Raw genomic sequence first — 21021 nt, forward strand, 5'->3', positions numbered from 1 at the left:
CATCACTTTGGTACCATTTTGGTTAAGAATAAAACAAAGTTTTAGTGAGCAAAAGATCAAAATTGAGTCATGTAAACTGTTTCGCGGGGATGGCAGTGGGTCGGGGCAAATGGGACGGGGATGGAGGGAGGTTTGGCGGGTAATGGGGTGGGGATGGATATAAAAAGTGTAGCCGCCATGGGTATGAGTTTTAGAGTAAAGCTGTCCCTTCTCCGCCTTGCCCTATTTCCCACCTCTGTCTTTTCCCCCCTTCTACAGCCAAGGAAATAGGATGTCAAGTTAGTTACCAAGTCGTGGATTTGGCACACTGCTCCTAAATTGGTGTCACACTCTAATCTTCTATCAAGTTTAAGATTTCAAAAGCTATTGAGGCCATCAAAGATGCAAGTCATGCAACAATACAATAATCAAACAGAAAATTTATATTCATAATTAAAATCACTAACTTGCTAATGGAGCCACGATAGACCTCTGCATTGCATCATATTCAAGAATCTGGATATACAATAAAGCATCGAGCTCAACGAGTATCCAGCGAGAAATAGCTAACAATCAAATATTAGTCCGATTTTTCAAATCCTAGTCAAGAATAAACAAAGGCATGATTCAGGGAGTAAAATGTACAAGCATAAGGATGTTTTCCTAAGACACTTCATGCTAGGGTTTCAATGGTAATACATAAAGGAGCTCGTCAACATCTATAACATAGCGCCATGGTGTCACAGATCTTCATCTAATAGCATCACCCTCAAAGGAAATCCTTGGCATCATCAACCAGATTTGAATAGCAATACAGCCTTCTGATCCAGATAGAAGTAAATAAAATGGTTTGTCTCATGAGTAACATATGAACCTGTTTCAAAAGTAAAGGACAGAAACATTACAAAACTGATAGAAGATAAACAGTGAAAATTTTGTAGCAAAATCCCATGTTTCCAAACAATATCACTATGCTAGTTGGTACATGCCAATCATCACCAGATTCACCACCCTCCCCTTTTCCAGAGTGATATCTTAATAAGAGCTCCATCACTCTAGAACTGCTTATTTAATGAGAAATAGTTTGCAGATATCAGAAAATAACACCATAATACAGTAATACTCATCAAAGTGATCAAACTGATTTGCACAAGGAAAGAGTGCAATTTATCTTTATAAATTGTAGAATAACCACAATTTCTGTTCATTGCAGGATTTCTCCTAAAATTTTACCATAAAATTTGACAAGACAGTAGGTTCCAGGACACCCCAGGAAAGTGTGATTAAAATTCACGTTTCAGACTTAGTGTGGATTATCAGAGGCTGTAAACTAGAGTCAGACCTACAGCCAGCAATGTTACCGCAAGTCCTTAAGGCTTATAGATATCCAACAAAATACTTCCCCCCCCCCCCCCCAAAACCCAACTCTAACCCCAACAGAGAAGAATAAAAATAAAAAATAAAAAAAATAACAAACAGCAGTAATTCAACCACCATTGTTGCTTGCCTTTGTTTCCCTCATCTTAGTCCTGTTGTACTTGCAAAATTTAAACCAGACTAGACAAAATTCAGACCAGAAATAAAAATAAAAAAAAACAAACCAGAATTTCAAAATTTCAGACCAGGACACCTTAAATAAAGTGAAGAGAATAAAGCCTTTGTACTAAAGTAAACACAAGGTGAGAGAGCCACAAAAGTCACCAAATGGCCAGATTTTGACCTATAAATAAGTCTTTTCTTCATTCAGCATGCGAACCCACTCGTGAGGCTCACAAAATGGAAGCAAGATGTTCCTCAACTACTAGTTTAGAAACACTTATGCTAGAGGAATTTGCGTACTTTTGCTGCCTTCCTATTGTAACAATACTCACAGTTCTCAAACTGCAATGGACGATGCTCCTTAAAAGTTGCACATTAAGATGATGAGATCATTAAAAGGAAGCAACAAAGACCCTAAAATATAGATGATATCCGCTATCTTGCATCATCGAAAGCCCTTTCAGCCAATTACAAAGCATAAATTTTGACAATTCACAGCACCAGAAAAAAAAATGCAGCAGTCCTATCTATCTTCCCATCCAAAAAGAAAAGAGAAAATAAGAGAAAAAGAAACTGATAAAAGGGGGAGTAAGGATGAAGTAAAAAAAAAAAAAACATTATGTAGTTTCCGCTAAACAAGAAGTAATGTTTAATTCAAGCAGAATGCTCACAAAAGTTCGAAGCAAAGTATGAGTTGCAGTAAAGTCTTCTAGGTTGCAATTTTCCTTTCTGTGATTATGCGATCTAATATTCTTGTTGATATTTATTTTTCTTTAATACAGTTCAAGAGCTGAAATGATACATTTGTAGAGTAATGCAAGAGATAGCTTTTCATCATCCCACTGTAACACCAGTTGGCAGGATGGATATGAATGCTTTATCTCAATTTAAAGCATAATTTCTGTTTAGGGTAAAAATACCCTGAACGCGTGGACCAATGAGGAAGTGACATGTCGCTCTAGGAGTTGTCCCAATGAGACCAATCAGGGCATGACACGTGGCATCCCTCATCATTGGGATGATTGGCGGCCTTCAAAGGCCCAAATCCCCGTGCGCCGTAAAATGGCGCGGCCCAAACTCCTAGGTTAAAGTGACCTAAGGAAGGGCACGTTCCCCATGCCCTATAAGTAGGGATATTTACTACCATTGGGGGACACAATCTTTATTACAATCATACAGTCATTTTCAGACACTATTCACCTGTTCTAACAACAGTGAAATCACCTAGATCTCAGGATCCGAGAAGAACTACTTTACTTTCCGCATTTATTTCTCTCCGTTCGGTACTACCTAGATCGTCGGAGGCTTCTATTTGTTGCACGTACAGGCACCAGCAGATCCAGTCTTGGAGTTGTAACTCTCCCGCAGGACACAATAGGAAACCCCGAAACAATTTCCTAATTCCATTCTATCTAGAATACCAATGAGATAAAATATAGCCAAATGCTATTTTATATTATGAGGAGTACACATACACAAAGCATGATTGCCTCTTTAACTGGCCAAATGGAACAACGATGATTTCAAGAAAGTAAATAATTATAAATTGAAAGTTTGAAATTAAAATTGTTTAAGCAGAGTTTATACTCTGCAACATAGACAAGTAAAGCATGTTAAAACCTAGTATGATGACTTGACAAAAACAATTTGACTTGAAATCTGTTTAGGCTACCAAAAAACTGTAGCACAATGCTTCTCAATGTCCCTCATCACCTCATTTGATTCTGTCAATGACTCTAAATGGTGTGTTGTACCACGATTCTGTCTAGAATTTAGAAAGGCACAAAATTTCATGTTTTTATTCTCAATATCGTCATGCAAGAATCCATAAGCATGAAGATATATGCATCTTTCAGGTTCCTTTTTAGAAAAGAAAACTAGAGATGCAATTGGCAAGAAGAAAATATGGAGTCAGATATCACCATTGTAGTACAGTCAAATTAATTCTTGGCTTCATATGGTGATGATGAGACAATAAGCAAGCTCTCAATGACTGAACTACTATCGAAATAAGATATTGAAACATTTTCCATCCCAGTTCTATATCTGTCCATTTTATAGCTCCCATGATTGATGACTAAAAATTAAACATATTTTACCAAAAGAGCATCTAAATTGAATAATCCCAATTAATAACATGGCAAGAGCTAAGAACTAGATAGGATGTGTCCATGTCTAAACTAGACTATGATTACCCAAACTTGGGTTAAAGATTGTCATTGCTCAGACTTGTTAATTTCAGGGATGTCATATAGATATCATTAAACCTAAAGTTATTAAAAGGTATACCAAAGAATGAATCCAGGACCGATACTTGGTTGGAATGAAGAATTTTAGTAACACAGCTCACCACATGTCCCAAAGAATACCAGAAGCCAACAATGCCCATTTCAAAGACCACCATATTAAGCCAGCCACTTTAGTCCAACATGGGTAGACATACTAAATCACAGCCATATGAGTGTTATAATCTTTAATTATTCCTCCAACACAAAAGGCCAGAGAATAGTTTGCTAAAATTAAATCTTGGTCCCTAACTGTGCACCTTAAACCAAAAAAAAAAAAGAAGAGAAAATCCCGATCAAATGTTTGAAACATAACCCAGTATAATAAACTCATGGTTTATTATAGATTTAGAGATATTGTACACACTAAATCATGGATTATTAAAATTTAGAGATATTGTACACCTATGAACCTAGCAGTTTCAGAAAGCAAATTGAAGAAAGTTCAATATATGTCTCCACACCAGATTAATTGTTTAATATCATTCCCCCATCTTATTTTGCGCACTCCTATTTACCAAGCATATCTAAGGCTGAGTTGAGAACATCCGGTCAACTGATAGTGTAATTGGCGTGGCACAAAATTGGTAGTCAGGAGAAAAGGCAGTTCAGAAAGCCAGTCTACTGCACACTAAAATAAAAGATTAAATTTCACCAGAGTAGTAGTCAGGTAAATAATGGATTTATCTAACTGAAAAAAGGAAGGGTGGGGAAGGGATAAGCCATCATTGTTGGAACCTGAAGGTGACCAACACCTCACAATCTATGTTTTCAGATTATGAGCAAGGATAGAATACTGCATACACAGTTCTGAAGATCAAATGCAGCCATTTCCAAGGATTCTCAATGTACCTTATAAGTTAAAGCGTTGAGCATTTCAAATGCAAGACAACAATTTTAATATTTTAGGGTTGTGAATGCACAGCGGAAACAAAGATGTAAATATTGAGAAGAATTAATTGGGAATAAATGAGACAACTCAAACTAGAGAAGTGATCAAGGACACACAATTTAATGTGGGAAAATCCTCAAATTAAGGCCAAAAACCCACGGATGACAAGCACTCGAAAATCCACTATATGAAAAATTGCAGAGAACATGAACCCCAAAATATCAGGGTAAGTACACTAATAACTCTCACTGTTGTAAAAATAATCTTATGAAGATGAAGTACAAAGAAAGAATAGTGGACTGGTAAAATACGTGGATTGTATACAAGGGCTAAAATGAAGGAAGGCTCGTAGTTTTGGTTTCCTGTGTTCAAGATCGTAGTGTGTGTGTATATATATAGTATCACTTACATCAGCATTCTTACAGCTATAATATTGAAGAAATCTCAGGAGTCATTGCTTCCGATATTAAGTAACCTCTAGAAAGTTCTAGCTTGCATGGTACAAGATAGATAATTTTAGAGAGCTTGAGTGATAGCTTTTAAGATTACATACGCTGCACAAGGCATTAGGCCTAGAAAATTTGGGCCATACCTAACAGTCTAAAACTTGGACAAAATTTCATGTGTACTCGTCAAATGAAACCCCAAAATATTTGCCACTTTTTTCATAATTTTATGAACACCTTTGAAGACTTTAAGTACTCCACCTGAGTCAAAATATTTGCAACTTTTTAAATCAAGAGTACTGAAAGGAATGATGGTCTGCTTCAAATCAAAAACAAGTCCTGATTTTAACATCATGTGTCTTGATCCGAATGAAAACAATGCCATGACCTTAGCAACATGACTCATTGCCCATTGAGTAAATCTCATCTCTACAGACGCATAATTAATAAGCAATCCTTTTGAGAATAAATATGGAAAATCATATTCTATGTCACCAAAATAATTTTCTACAGTTCTCTTACATGTCTTCTCGTTTTCTTCAATTTTAAGCAATCGGGAACAATATGCATTTGTTCCCATGCCTGTTACAATATTTGCATAAATATTTTGATCAATTCCATTAGATATGATGTTATGAACCAAATTTTGGCAGTTCTTTTATCGTTTGATCTCCCTACTACATTTAATCCTTCACCTTTATAATTGGAATGAACTTTAAGGTCAAATTTTTCTTTTGAAAGTGAGTATGATTTAACATACTTAAACAAATAAAGAATCATTAAGCATAATTTCCTTTAAATGTTTATAGGAGATGGTAGGGAGCCAATTAATAACTTGGCTCTACCCTCATCATCATCTAAGTTTTCAAGGTATATAATAATAAAATTGAATTCATTGAGATGATTTTGAGTAGAGATACCTTTGGCTATCTGAATTGTATAAAGCCTTTCCTTGAGAAGGGGTTTGTTAGTGTATGCTTTTAGTTTTAGTCATGTAGGGACACCCCCTCCCATAACTAAGCAGAAGTTTTCTCATGTATAATCTCACATAAAACCTATAACCTCCTTAGTTAAACATATTTTGTTTGTAGAAAGTGCTTTCTCATCCAACACTTCTCATTGCTCATCAACCATCATAGTTCATGACTATTTCTCCTTAACATCAAGTGCTAGGTTTAATCTTTAATGCGAGATTAACCTTCATTTGGACTTTACCTAAATTGATCTTGCATCAAACTTATCAATCTCAAACTTCTCCAACAAAGATGTCTTTAATAATGTAAACACTCTAACCATCCTTAGCTCAGATCCCACTTGTTAGGGTTATAAGTGTGTAGCAGAAGCAAAAGATGTAGAGATTGAAAAGAATTATTTGTAATTATTCAATTAATGAGGCAAGAAAAGTAATAAAAAAAGAACACAAAAATTTATTGTGGATGACATCCTCATATGAATGCAAAAAACCCACGCTGTGAATCCATTACATGAAAAATAGGAGAGTAAATGAACCGTAAATTATTAAGGGTGAATAAAACAATTAGAACTCTCACTATTATAAGAGTAAACTCACTAGTACAACGAGGAATAGTGAATAACAAGATTATGTGTGGTAGAGACACTTATAAAAACTGGATCATTATGGTGGATTACTCCAAATGATGCCCGATATCTTATATTTTAATTTGATGTATGATGGTGGATAAAGTGTGTAGAAAAATATACACACATGCTTTTTAATTTGCCACATAACTCTAGAAGTCTCATAAGCATACACTAAAAGTCTCATAAACATACAACCTTTGAAGTAGCTTCCCCGATTTAGAAATATCCAACAACATTAAAATAATTAATTAGTCTTAATGAAATTTGAACCACACTATCCTAACAATGGTATGGCCAAAATTTTATAGGCTTGTCTAGGTAGAGTTTGTGTTCTATAAATCAAAGCAAGATTAGTGATTGCACCTAATTTCTCAAAAAATATCTACAAGCTTGTAATATGCAAGCTTCTTGATCTTTCTAGTGATTACTTACATTGGAAGCAACTAGAATCAACGGCTCATGAGATTTCTAGAACATCATTTCTACAAGAATGATGAAAGTAATTCAAATAATTTTCTAGCTAATTTTTTCTACACCATCTACAACTTTAGATAATGGTGTTTGACTTTCAATCACAAGAATGCACACAAGAAGCCATACTTATACTACTAGTCACCCTACATATTAGCCCGCCCTCCTTGTGTAGTTTTCACCTCATTTACTCGTCCACTATTCTTTCTTTATACTTAACCTAGGTGAGTTTAATGATGAGAGTATTACTCACCTTAAAATTTTAAGGTTCTTGTACTCTACTAATTTACCTCTCTTTGTGGATTTTTTCCACAATAAATTGATCAATTCACTTACCTCATTTATCCTCAATTAATTCTCTCGATCTTTATCTTGTTGCTTCTACTACACTCACAACCATAATGTTGTATTATTAAAGATGTCTTTGATGAAGAATCTTAAGATAGAAAACTTTAATGACATGATAAGTTTAGTAAAACCAAAACGGACACTAGATGGCGAAAATGAATGTCATGTATGATGGATTCATCATTCAACCTGGATTTGGCGTTACATCCTCGTTAAAAGAGTTTAAGTCACTTTTTTTAACCCCAAATATTGAGAGGCTTGCAACCGTAAGTTTCATATGACGAATACATAAGGAATTTATCTCAAGGTGTAAATTACTAAAACAGTGTGACTAAGTGCACAAAAGGACTTATCTCCGCGGGTTTATTTAATTAAGCCGGCTTTCATCTAAGAGAAGCCTCGAACGAACCAATCACAAACCAAAACAAGGCCAATACGTGAAGAGTTCAATGATCGGATTCTTTTGTCGGCATAGCCTCTTTCACAGGATAAAGCTTTGTAGGAACAAGATTGAGGTTAGGAAGAAGGGGTCTCCTCGTAATGAATGAGGTAAAAAAGAAAGAGTCGTAAGATAATTCTAGCATGGTAACAAAAAGTTGGAAAGCTACCGAGAATGATGTACGCCCATGAGACTTCCTAAGTGATGCAACAACTTAAAGAGCGTGTGTAGATTTTTTTTATACATTTTATACACCGCCATGCATCAACTACATAAATGAGATGTTGGGCATCGTTTGAGAATCATACACACCCCTCTAGTGTTTATACTACACACAATCTCCCTTTCCATTTTTTCTCTGTGAGTTTAGTCATAGTTCTTACAATAATGCAAATTATAATTGTAGTATTAACCCCTAATAATTTAGGGTTCTTAAACTCTCCTATTTATGGAATAATGGATATACATAGCTTGTCGTCCTTCCATTTTTTGCCTTTTATCTAAGAATACCTCCTACATCAAATAGTGCTATTCTTGCTCACTTTTCTTCTCTTAGTTATTTCCAATTAATTATCTCAATATCTACATATGGTCCTCGACTACGCACTCACAAACAGAACAAAGAATATAATGAAGAAAAAGATTAATTTGCTCTTTAAAAGCAATTTAAACCTCAAAGTAATAATTTTAGGTGGTATATTGTGATGTGTTGGGTGCATGAAATATTGCAACTTCACCTATGAATTTTTTTTTTTTTTGGGAAATTTATGGTGGCTATTAGTTTTAACATTTTATATTAGGTGGAACTTTTTTTACCATAATATACAATGACCTCCTAGTTTGCTTTTATGTTTTTTTTTTTTTTTTTGGAAATTTATGGTGGCTATTAGATTTAACATTTTATATTAGGTGGAACTTTTTTTACCATAATATACAATGACCTCCTAGTTTGCTTAACTCTACTCCGCATAGAATAAAAATGCGGTATTGATCGCAATCGCGGTAACGGTAACGGAACCGATGCGTTCATTGCGGATCGAGTTGCGGTTATCACGGTAGAATTTTTTTTTAAGAGCTATCAAAGAAAAAATATTTTTAGATAATTTGTTTAAAATTTTAAATAGATATTTTCTTATCCAATAGATTTAGATTGAACTTATCATAAAAAAATCAATATATGTCGCTAGTAATTATAGTCCATAACAGCTTCAACTTTCTCAAATCAAAATATTAAAAGTAAAAAAGAGGTTGAGTGGTCAAAAAGTCAAAAAAAATCTATTAACTATTACTAAAACAAAACGTTGCTGACGTTATCACTGTCCACATGTCACTCTCATAATAAAAATTTTCTCGCCTAAATGCAAGGATGACTTATCTTTTTTCTTTTTTTTGGTTTTTTTTTTTGGTTTTTTTTTTTTATGGAGCTATCATATTTAATAATTTTTAAATTTGAATATTAGAAGCTTCAACATTACAACTACAACCTATTAACTTATCCTTAAAAAATAAAATAATTTTAAGTAGCACACTAATAAATAGACTCCTACATTGAAATATATATTAGGCGAGGTATTATATCATAATTTTAATGAAAATCTAAAATTTTAAAAGTACAGATACTTTTGCACAAGGTGCATAATTCTTATTTATATTAATCTATTTTTTAAAAAATGTACAAATTATAAAAATAGATTTTATAAAAACCGTGCAACGCACGGATTCTAACTAGAGGTGATCATTGGGCGGGCCGGGCTGAAGCTAAAAAATTATGCTCACTTCTCGGGCCGGGCCAAGCTTCGGGCAGGAATTTTTGTGCCCAAACCCGCCCAAAATGGTCGGGCCGTGCGGGCTTTTCGAGCCATTTTTGGGCCGGGCCTAAAGAAATCAACTAAATATACATAAAAACGCATTCCCAAACCCGCCCAAAAATAATAAATTTTCGGGCCGAGCAGGGCCTTACCCGATTTCGGGCCAAAAAATTCTGCCCAAAATCGGTCGGGCTAACTTTGATCACCTCTAGTTCTAACCTAATACTAAAATATAACCAAAGTGAAAACCATCACACAACTGTCCACCTTTATTTGATTAATAACAGTTGTCCCACTTACCACATATTTACCTCGTTCCTATCACCCCTCAGCCTTTCACTTTCTTCTTCATTCTCTCTCTATTTATCTCATGCATTCATGCGGTTGCTACGACTTGCTACACGCCGGAATCAATGGAGTCCGCATAAAACTCTGACCAACTCACAGATTCAGCTTTTTTTTCGGGCGTTCAACTGTGTAACAGTCGTATCGGTCGAAAATGCGGGGTTTTTTAAAACTCTGTTACAAACGGTAAATCTCGTAACGGCAGTCTTCAAATCCGTTACATCTCGGCCGCATCGCGATGTAAAGGGTGAGTTTTTATTCTATGCTACTCAGGGGGCGTTTGGTTCATTAAAAGGTAAGAAAATAAGTTTAAAAAAAAAAGAAGGAAATGAAGGAGAATGGAAGTAACTTCCTTTGATATGTGGTGTCCTCAACCCCCCTCCCTAGGGTAGCACCCGCCCACTTCCTACCACCACCCCGATGCCCCACTTCCGACCACCGCACTTCCATCCTCCTTTTTCATCCTCTTAACTATTTTACCCCACTAGTGCTATATTTGAGGTTTTAAGGTCATAATTTACCATTAAAATTCCAAATCTGGAGATTTTATGGTTGAATTTAACCATCTAAAACCATAATTAATGATAAGAAAAAGGTATGTTTTCATTTTTACTTTTGATTTTTTTTCTTTACAAATTTTTATTTTGTGGGCTTTTGGATAAATGATGTTCGTTATGTGTGGGTATGGGTGGGTTTCCAAAGAGATAGGGTGATTTATGGGTGGGTAAGAGTGGATTCTGGTGGATGGGGAAGGTTTTGGGTGGGTGGGAATTTTCATTTCGGGGTAGGTAAGGGTATTTTTCTTATTGGGTAGAAGCGGCAGTGGTGGAACACGTCAGGGGTAGTTCCAGTGAGGGAATCGATGGTCAAGCATTGACGGTGTAAGTGGCAGTGGTGGGGTGATAAGTGTCATTTATGTCGCTATTTTTAGGAGTTTTCTAGTTAGTTTTTCATAGTTTTTCTATCTTTTTACTTGGTTTTAATAACGTTTTACTACATTTGTCATGTTTATGTGTGAAATGTCGTTATTGCTCAATTTTGGCTTTTCTTGCATATTTTGGTGGCTTATGACATTAGATTAAACTTTATTGGTTTACTCTTATGTTTAGGAACACTTGGATAAGTTCATTGCTCAAGATTGAAGAAATATAAAGCATAAAAGAACAAGTAATGAAGAAATGTGCACTTGATTTGCAAAGATCATACTTCAAACGCCTATATCTTTTGATCTACAAAACATTTTGGGGCGATTCCAATCGGAGATGAAAGCTTATCTTGAGAGCTTTCCAACGACAGGTCATATGCTCAATTCCGATGTAAAACGTGGGAGATATGCTCATTTGAAGCTGAGCAGTTTGCCCAGTCCGCAGCCAGGAGCGCCCGCTCCTCAAGGCCGCACGCCCGCTCCTCACAGGGTGTGCAATTTTGAAGTTTGGCAGAAGGTTTGGAGCGCCCGCTCCTGAGGGGTGCACGCCCGCTCCTCTACGCGCTGCTCGACTTTTTGCGGAGCTTCCTAGGCAATTCAGTAAGGGCTATAAATAGATTTTTTGCTCATTTTAGAGGAGAAAATTCATATTTTCAGTAGTTTTAGGTTAGTTTTAGGTTTTTAGAGAGAGAAACTCTCAAATTTTGGAGAGAGAAAGTGAGAGAAACAATGGTTTTCATGGATTTTGGATAATCAAAGGAGGAATTTGATGATTTGAAGATCTCCATTTTATATCAATGAGCATTTCTTACTCTCATCTCTCTTTATGCTTTATTAATTTCTTTGTTAATCATGTTTGAGTAGATTTCCTTCTACTAGGTGTTGAGTGAAGCTTTGTTATGGTTAATTGAGTTATTTGAGATAAATTTGATGATAATTGTGTGATTAAATTGATTGAATTGATGATGGCATGTTGTTTGTTTTAGATTGGATTGATCTCCCAAGATAGCAAACTTAATTGCATGTTAGTTCTAGTTTGACAAGGGATTGTGAATTAGAATTTATATATTTGATTGCATTTTGGGTAAATTTCTTCTATGCACCTAGTCAATGAGGGATCTAGGCTAGGAATTTGAGAGATTGCTCTTGATGGTAATTAATTCCCATTTTAATTCTTTCTTTGCATGATTGATTATCAAATCGATTCCCATTAACTTGTTAATTGTTCAAAGTGGATCTTTGCCCCTAGTAGACTTTGTAATATCTTGATCTTTATATGTGTGTTAGTGTAGTTGTAGTGTCCACTATCCATAAACCGACTTCGGCGTAGCTTAAGCATTAGATCGAGAACAATCCAACATTACCGTTCCTTGTGGTTCGACTCCGAACTTACCACTAGACTTGTTTAGGGGTTAGTTTAGGATTATAATAAATTTTGTTTGGCCGTGAGGAGGTTAGTCAACGACATAATTTCCCCGCGCTCATGGGGCCATTTTGGTGAGTAGTAATAATGGAGTAATGGTGGTGTGGTGGTACATTGGTGACACAATGAAAGGGAATGGAAATACCATAGTGGGGGTTGGGGAATCAAAGTAGAAGTATTTGGGGGAAAGAATAAGGTAAATGGAATGATTAAAATGTGCAAACAAACAACAACAAAGGGAATAAGCCTGGTTCATTCCCTTTACCTTTTTCTTATTACCACATATCTAACACCCGCTTAATCCGCTATTCATTAAAATGGCTAATTCACGCTTTTATGGCTCATTGTTCAACCTTAATGGATGCAATTACTAGCCCACCCTTTAGTTAAGGGTCATAACACCACACCACCACCTACCCCTAACCACCTAGGCCATCAAAACCACCCCATTGTTGACTCGTGGAGCCACCATCACCATTGTCTAGACGACACCACCCCCTTCGGCCGAAACCCATCCCACCACCCTCAAAACCACCTCCTTCCCCATAAACCATGCCCAAACCACCCCCTTTCACCCAAAAACAATCGTAACACTGTGAATGACAATAGGATCAAGGCAATAATGATGTTTAGAATGGCAGGGCCATAGAGATTCGTCGATCACGCTCTTTCTATGATGAATAGCTCTTGTTAAACTTCAATTTGAAGAGAGAGAATTGATGATAGGCATTTAAGAGGTCTTTATCGTTGTTGTGGACTTGCCGAATGATGATGTCTTCATCAACAATAGTTTAGACTAACTAGAGAGAGAAAGGGGTGGTTGCTTAAGGGAGGATAAAGAGGTTTTTTAAGGGTAGGTTAGTCTTTTTAATCATTAAAGTTAGATAGAAGCATGAGTTAGCCCTTTAAATGACAATCAGTGCACTAAGTAGATTTAAAAATAATTAGGGGGTTACTGTATTATTTCACTAAACAAAAATTGCAAAAACTAAGGGGGCCACCTTGTAGAATTTCTTATTATTTTTTCTTTTAAAAGGCTTGGAAGTTAAAAGTCATCATTTCGTAAGGAAGGAACCAAGGAAAAGATCCCAATGAGATTATTAGTAAAATGAAAACTCAACTACCTTAGCATATGTAGATTTTGCAAAGATGAGAGCAAATTAATCACCTCCTTGTTTTTTGTTCTTTCTTTATAACAATTGACTTTTTCCATGGTTCAAACTTTAGCTCCAAAGACTAAATGTATGCCATTTAAAAAAAGATAGAAAAAAGTTAAAAGATCTCATGTGAGAATTTCCCATGTATAGGATGATAGGCAGTCATGGTTTCTAAAAATCATATTGGTATACGCACATTTTTTTCTTCTCATTTCCACAAATCATATCTGTTGGGCATTAGTTAGAGCTTGGGTCATTAAATTTACCAAATTTGACCATGATCCTTGGCCAAAATTCATCAATGATTACATATTTCAGGTTATTGATATGAATAAGCCTCTCTATCTTGGGACCAACTAAAACTAGGGAACCAATTTGCTTAAGCTACCAATTTTGAGGAAAATACTCTCATGAACATGCATCTCACAAGTTTACATGTCTTTATGATAACTCAAAACTCAATTTACTCTACTAAAAATAAATTGTTACATTTCAACCTAAGTCCCCTTTTATATAGGCAATATAAATTCTAGAATAATCTAACAAAGAATCCTAATTAACATTAAAAATAAACTGCTAATTAGACTAAGACTCCTAATAATAATACAATATAATTTTTTTGCTACTCGTAAAATTCAATCCTTAAGAGACTAGTATAATCGTGTAGCACTCCTAGTAAAACATCATAAAGATATGTCTTATCCTAATTGGACTAAGATTAAGCCTAGAAGCTTCCTTGCATGTCAAGCGTCCTTTACCATCCAAACCTTCGTATCAAAATAGCCCATAACCAACCCAAAATAACAACAAATAGATAACTCAATGATAATCCTCACATTATTTATTTAATATGCAGTTTCAAGTCAGGTTTTTGCTTTAGGTCTTCCTATTGTCTTCCATTTGGTCAATTATTCAGAAATTAAACTTCATAAAGCTGTTTAATCAGTTTCTATTCCAATTATAGACCAATAGAGCACAGCACCATACTAGACCTTCAAAAGGTCAAACTGTCAAAAATCCCAAGAGGCATAAAGATTGAAGGACTGGGATAGGTCAGCAAATAAAGCACAGTAACTTGTATACTATCAATTTTTACGCCAAGAGGATAGAAATGCACTAGGAAAGAAAACACAATCACAGCCTTCTTTAAGACAACTAAACAAGGCAGCATTCTGACCACAGATAGTAACCACCTTCATACATTTTGAGAACATCCGTATCTAATAGCCATATTAATTTCACATAATTTATGTACACAAGGATCAATATGTACCACAATTTGAGATGCCCATTTACATGCCAACCATCTATTACGCCCAATCACCCCGACCCAGCCCCTCAAATTATTGCTCTAGTGACAACGCACCAAACAGCATCATGTAACCAACCTCTAATTGGGTGATGTGAGTAAACAATTGTCAATTACCACCAATCCACCACTATTAGATTGACAACATTTGATCTAGTTGAAAAATCAAAGGTAGTAAAGACATACAATACTCTCATCTATAATGTGAATATCGTTACGAGGTCTCCTACAATCAAAATCTAACCATAAACCCAGACAATCATGTTCAAAAGCTTGCAATCATATCAAAAAAGAAAATAATAATAATAATAATAATAATAATAATAATAATAATAATAATAATAATAATAATAATAATAATAATAATAATAAATAAATAAATAAATAAATAAGGCTAAACAAGAGAAATTTACCAAAATTGCGACCAACAATGCAGTGCCAAGTAGGACCATGTTTCTTATCAAACTCCTTCTTGATACTCTCCGCTACATCTTTCTCAACATTAACCTTCTCAAATGCCTACAAATCAAAATCAAAATCACAGTAAACAAAAGCTCCATAAAATTCAAAATTACCAACTTAAAATTATCAAGACCTAAAGCAAAAAAGAGCAAATCAACACAAAATTCCACAAAATTTGCTCATCATAGTGCAAAGATCGGAACCAACATTATACAAAAAACACAAATTCCAACAGAGGAGAGTGAGATAGTACAGCAATTGCAATGTCGATAGCTTCTTTCTGCATGTCATCAGCCATATCCGCGTTTTTAATAATGATCCGCTTACCAGCTCCCATCAATGGCGGTTTCCGATCTTCGGCGCCGGGTTTTGCAGCGTCTATTGGTGGTTTAGTTTCCTCACTCATTTATTTTTTCGAAAGTGAATAATTGAATTAAGTTGTGGAATGAATTGTGATTGTAAATTGTTGAATGTTGATGGTTGTTGAAGAAGAAGGTTGTTTTGTTTGTTGGTTGTAGAGTGATTTTCAAGGTTGGGAAAATGTGAAGTAGAAGAGAAGAGGAAGGGAGAAAACACAGCACAGTCCCTCTTCTTCTTTCTCCAGTTCAAGCGTGGTCAGTGGTCTGATTGGACTCTGACTGGAAATTTACTTCGGTTTTTCTACTGCAAATGCTTCTCTCTCCTCTATTTTTGTGAGGATTTATTTTAGGGAAAACTAGCTTATTTAAAAAGTTCTCCTTACGGTTTTTTACTCCGTCCGGTCTTTTTAAGGGTTACACTTTAACCGTTAAATAATTATAGACAATTTATTTTAAAAATAATTATACAATTTAATTAACTTAAATTTAATAATGTATAATTAGGGTATTTGGAGTATTAAAATATTGTACAAAAAAGAAAAAAAATTGTGGGGTTAATAGTTTACTCCCTCCATTTCGTAATAATCACAATAGTAGGGCATGCACAAAGTTTAAGAAAAATTATAAGGTGGGACTGAAAGAAATCTAATATCATATCATATCATATTACTAATAAATAAAGCCGGTCTCGCAGCTAGGCCACGAGGCAGCGACACTTGGCATTCCAGTTTTTCGCCAAGTGTCGCGCCACGTTGGAGATAAATAGGTATTATTGTGACACATATGATGCTAAATAAGGATTTTTGGATAGATTTTTTAATATAAAATTGTTGTATAGTGTTTTATTATTGATAGAAATTCTAATATTTTATATATATACAAAATTAATTTTAACTTTAAATAAATATCCTATAACTCAATTCTATTTCTATTATCAAATTCGTTTTAAAAGGTTCTTTAAAATAAGATCCTTATATAATATATTTAATCACAAACTTTTATACGTAGTTGGCCAACTCGTGTCACATTGTCACCAACTATTACAAGAGTTACTTCGTTAGTGCTATAGGGGTTACTTGGTTAGTGTTATAGTAGTTACTCAATCAGTGGTATAGACAGGGGTTACTTAGTCAGTGTTAAAGGTTAATCAATTAATATTACAAGGGTTATTTGGTCAGTTGTATAGGGGTTACTTTGTCCGACCAGATGGTGTGGCTAGCCGCATTCAAAATGCATAGTTATTCAATTTATTTAAAAAAAATATTAGAGAATCAGTAAAAATAATTTCAGCTTACTAAAAATACTTTCAGTTCAATGAAAATAATTTAAATTCAATAAAAATAATTTCAAGTCAATAATAACATAGATATATATTTACAAACAAAACTACAAAAAGTACACTATTATATAAATATAAGTCATATGATATCGTATGTCTAAATATCCTACATTATCAGATCGAACGAATTATTTGACTGTATTAAACATTCAAGTAAAAATGTTATCTTAAAATTTTATCAATCATTTGGGCATCGGTCGGGCACAAAATTATATAAAGGGTAGTTTTTTCCCGAGTTCTTAGAGCGCCACCTAGGATTTTATTTTTAAAAAAATAATTAGAGCCCCACTTAGGATTAATATTTTTAAAACGCTACAATCAAATTATGCCACGTAAGATTAGTTTTTTTAAAGCGCTACATAGGATTATAATAAAAAAAGCACCACGTAAGATTAATAATTTTAAAACGCTACAATAGGATTATGCCATGTAAGATTAATTTTAAAGCGTCACATAGGAAAATGTTATATTTTAACCAATGAAAAAAAAGAATTGTTAATTTATTTTAGATCAAAAATTTTATATTAATTATAAAAATTAAATCAGCGTGTTTTTTTTTTGTGGTTGGTCATATCATGTGGTCGGATGAGACACACTCAAACACTGACCGAATAACCCCTAATCGAATGAGTAACCCTTGATCAACCGAGTAACTCCTGACCAAGTAATCTCGGCCACACTGTGTGACCAGCCACATACAAAACTTTGTAAAATAAAATATTATCTATTTATATTACGAATTTTATCTAAATATGAGAAAAAGAAAAAAAAAAGTTAATAATTTATTTTATAATAAAAAATTCAAGTAGTAAGCAAGCGGATATCACAATGTTTATTAGATAAATATATATTTAGTAAAATATTTAATTTTAAAAAATACAAACAAACCGTGCATCACCCGGGCTTCATCTACTTTTTTGTAATATAAAGTATAGTTAGTAAGAGAGAGAAATAATAATTAAAAAAAAAGTTGTGTAAGTTGGGTTGGTAGGAAAGAGAAATAATAAAATATGTGCGAAAGTGGGGTTAGTAAGAAAGAGAAACAATAAAACAGTAGTGGATTCTTATAAATAAGGCGTTACAATTATTTTAAAACGGACATAAAAGGAAATTATTGCGATTATAACGAAACAGAGGGAGTATAAGTTAAGTATAAAAATAAGATTACCTTTTGGAATTTTCGCATTTTGGGACATGCCAATTTTTTTCCTCCTTTGGGATTATTGGACTCAACAATCCAACCATTTAACACAATATTAACCCACCAGAGCAAATGTTAGTCCCATGCAATTACTTGTACATTACATTTTCCAAAAACATAGGTCCTTATATTGAATTTTAAAAACTTAGCCTTTTGCAAACAATATGAAAAAAGTCAAATTTAATTTAAGGAAAGTACAATCCATCTAAGGGAGGTGCTCTCTCCTTTTACAAAAAAATGACACGGTTTGACCAACACAGAGTTTTAGGAGGTTTTATTGATTTCAAAATGTTAGTGAAGTAAGCAGGATAATTTTAAATAAAATGAGAAATATATTTTATCTTTTTTCTCTTTAGTAAATTGTAAAAAAAAAAAAAAAAAAAAAAAAAAAAAAAAAAAAAAAAAAAAAGTTAATCACTAATTATTGGTTATTATTAAGGAAATGGTGACATTAAGTACACTTTTTAATAAACCTTTAACCATGGTTAAGCTTATGTGGAGAAATGACATAATTACCCCCATTACTTTCCCACACCCACTTACGCCTAATCAAAATACACAATAACCTTTCATCTACCTCTTCCAACTTTTGAATTCACCTTTAATTCGGAATTAAGTTCTTCACAATCTAGAAAGCGAAAAAAAAAAAGAGTTTTCATTTGATTGATGGGATTTTAGAGAGATTTTGAGGAAATGTCTGGGGAATTTCCGAAGGAATTTTCTTGGGGTTTCTAATTTACTTAAACTTAACATGGGGTTGCAACCATTAAAGGACCTTCAAAGGAAAGAAAAAACTAGGGAATAACAATGGCAACAAGGCGGATGTGGGGTTTTTGAGATTTTCTTTTTGAAGATTTAGTATTCCAAACCATGTCTACAAGCTTGACAAGGCCCTCTATGGACTGAAACAAGCTCCAAGAGCATGGAATGAAAGATTTTCCAAGTTGCTATTGATAAATGACTTTAAACGAGGAAAAATTGACAAAACTTTGTTTTAAAAATAAAAAAGAACATACTTTTTAGTTGTACAAATTTATGTTGATGATATTCTATTTGGTGCAACTAACGAATCTTTGTGTAAGTATTTTACTAATCTTATGAGTGATGAGTTTGAAATAAGTATGATGGGAGAGTTGAATTTCTGCCTTGGTTTGCAAATCAATTAATCAAACAAACCAAAGAAGGGATAATGATACACCTATAGAAATACATTAAGGAACTTAAATACAAGCTGGAAAATCCAAAACCAATCACACCCCGATGGGAACAAAAACTAGATTGGATGAAGACCTAATGGGAACTAGCATAGACCAGACTATGTATCGAATATACCTAACTACTAGTATACCTGACATATCTTTAAGTGTAGATTTGTATGCCAGGTTCCAAGCAAATCCAACGAAGGGATCACACTTAACAACTATGAAGAAAATCCTTTGGTACTTGAAAGGAACTGATGACTTGGGTCTCTTCTGTCCTAAGAGTGACTCATTTGATCTAGTTAGGTACACTGATGCTTATTATGCAGGTGATTTGGTTAACAGGAAAAGCACACCAGGTATAGCATAATTTTTAGGACCATGTTTAGTGTCTTGGGGTATCAAGAAGCAAACACCGTTGCTTTGTCCACAACTTAAGCCAAATATGTAGTTGCAACAGCTTGTTGTTATCAAATCTTGTGGATAAAGCAACATGTTAGGGATTTTGGTATTATTTTTGAATGTGTTCCTATTTGCTGTGATAACACAAGTTCTATATGTATTTCTAAAGATCCAGTTCAACACTCAAAAGTCAAGCACATCCACATTAGACATCACTTCTTGAAAGATAATGTGGAACAGGGCAATATAAAGTTAGAATTTTGTCAAACTGATAATCAAATTGCAAATATACTAACTAAGCCCTTAAATAGAGAAAGATTCAAGAAATTGAGCCTTGAACTTGGGAGGTCAAGCTGAATTGATTGTTGTTGAAGTTTCAAGATATGGCAAATAAAAAATAATGCAAAAGAAGTAAAAAGGACATCTAGCACAAATTTGGTGTGCTAAACAAAGCTGGAGTGTCACCGTTGGTGAATTCCTCAAGGTTAGTTCACATAACACTTGATAACATGTATAATTAGTATTGTACATTGTATGTGTGTATAAAGCGTGTTCCAAACACATTTGATTTGAAAAGTTTATCTTTTGAAAATAAAAGGAATTTGAAAAGAAAAGATAATTTTTAGACCTGATCAAGTTTGGCCCGGCCCGGGTTAGGGCAGCAAGTTTAGGCCCGAAATTTGGGTTTGGGCAAGCAAATGTAGGCCCAAATATTTTTTGGGCAAGTTTGGCCGATGGGAAGGCCCGGCCTGGCCCGACCCAAAATTGGACATGTGTACAACATTAAAATAAACTACCAATATCAATCGATTCTTAAAATCTGATCAATAGGGTAGGCTAATACACACCGAAACAAAATTCAAAGTTATCAGCAAATTTAAGGGAAAAGTGTAGTATATTGGGATCCACAATAAATCTCGTATCTCTGTGAATAGATATTACAAATTGTATACTTGTATGAGGTGGCTTATCATGAAGATGATGACATCATCATCATCATTAACATGTGAAATGTCAGGCTCAACAAACGCTTTACAAAACAATGTGACAGAAGCTATTTTTGTAGTTAGAATAACCATTTAATTGATAAT

General features: G+C 34.3%; 1 protein-coding gene across 1 annotated transcript; it reads right to left on the reverse strand.

The window, feature by feature from the left end:
- Positions 1–432: 432 nt before the first annotated feature.
- LOC110735019 (dynein light chain 1, cytoplasmic-like) lies at positions 433–16137 on the reverse strand. The gene is made up of 3 exons (XM_021915141.1): positions 15684–16137; positions 15382–15487; positions 433–853 (listed from the first exon to the last, which is right to left on the reverse strand). The coding sequence occupies exons 1-3, from the start codon at positions 15834–15836 to the stop codon at positions 771–773; spliced, it is 342 nt and encodes a 113-aa protein (XP_021770833.1). The 5' UTR covers positions 15837–16137; the 3' UTR covers positions 433–770.
- Positions 16138–21021: the final 4884 nt, after the last annotated feature.

This window comes from Chenopodium quinoa, unplaced genomic scaffold, assembly GCF_001683475.1.
Source record: "Chenopodium quinoa cultivar QQ74 unplaced genomic scaffold, ASM168347v1, whole genome shotgun sequence".
NCBI lineage: Eukaryota > Viridiplantae > Streptophyta > Magnoliopsida > Caryophyllales > Amaranthaceae > Chenopodium > Chenopodium quinoa.

What these genes read in the sequence shown, in the direction of transcription:
- LOC110735019 (XM_021915141.1), bottom strand. Translation starts at nt 15,836, where the DNA reads ATGAGTGAGGAAACTAAACCACCAATAGACGCTGCAAAACCCGGCGCC. An exon ending in CTATCGACATTGCAATTGCT is followed by an intron (nt 15,488 to 15,683) that starts GTACTATCTCAC and finishes TTTGATTTGTAG; the next exon opens with GCATTTGAGAAGGTTAATGT. An exon ending in CATTGTTGGTCGCAATTTTG is followed by an intron (nt 854 to 15,381) that starts GTAAATTTCTCT and finishes CTTTTGAAACAG; the next exon opens with GTTCATATGTTACTCATGAG.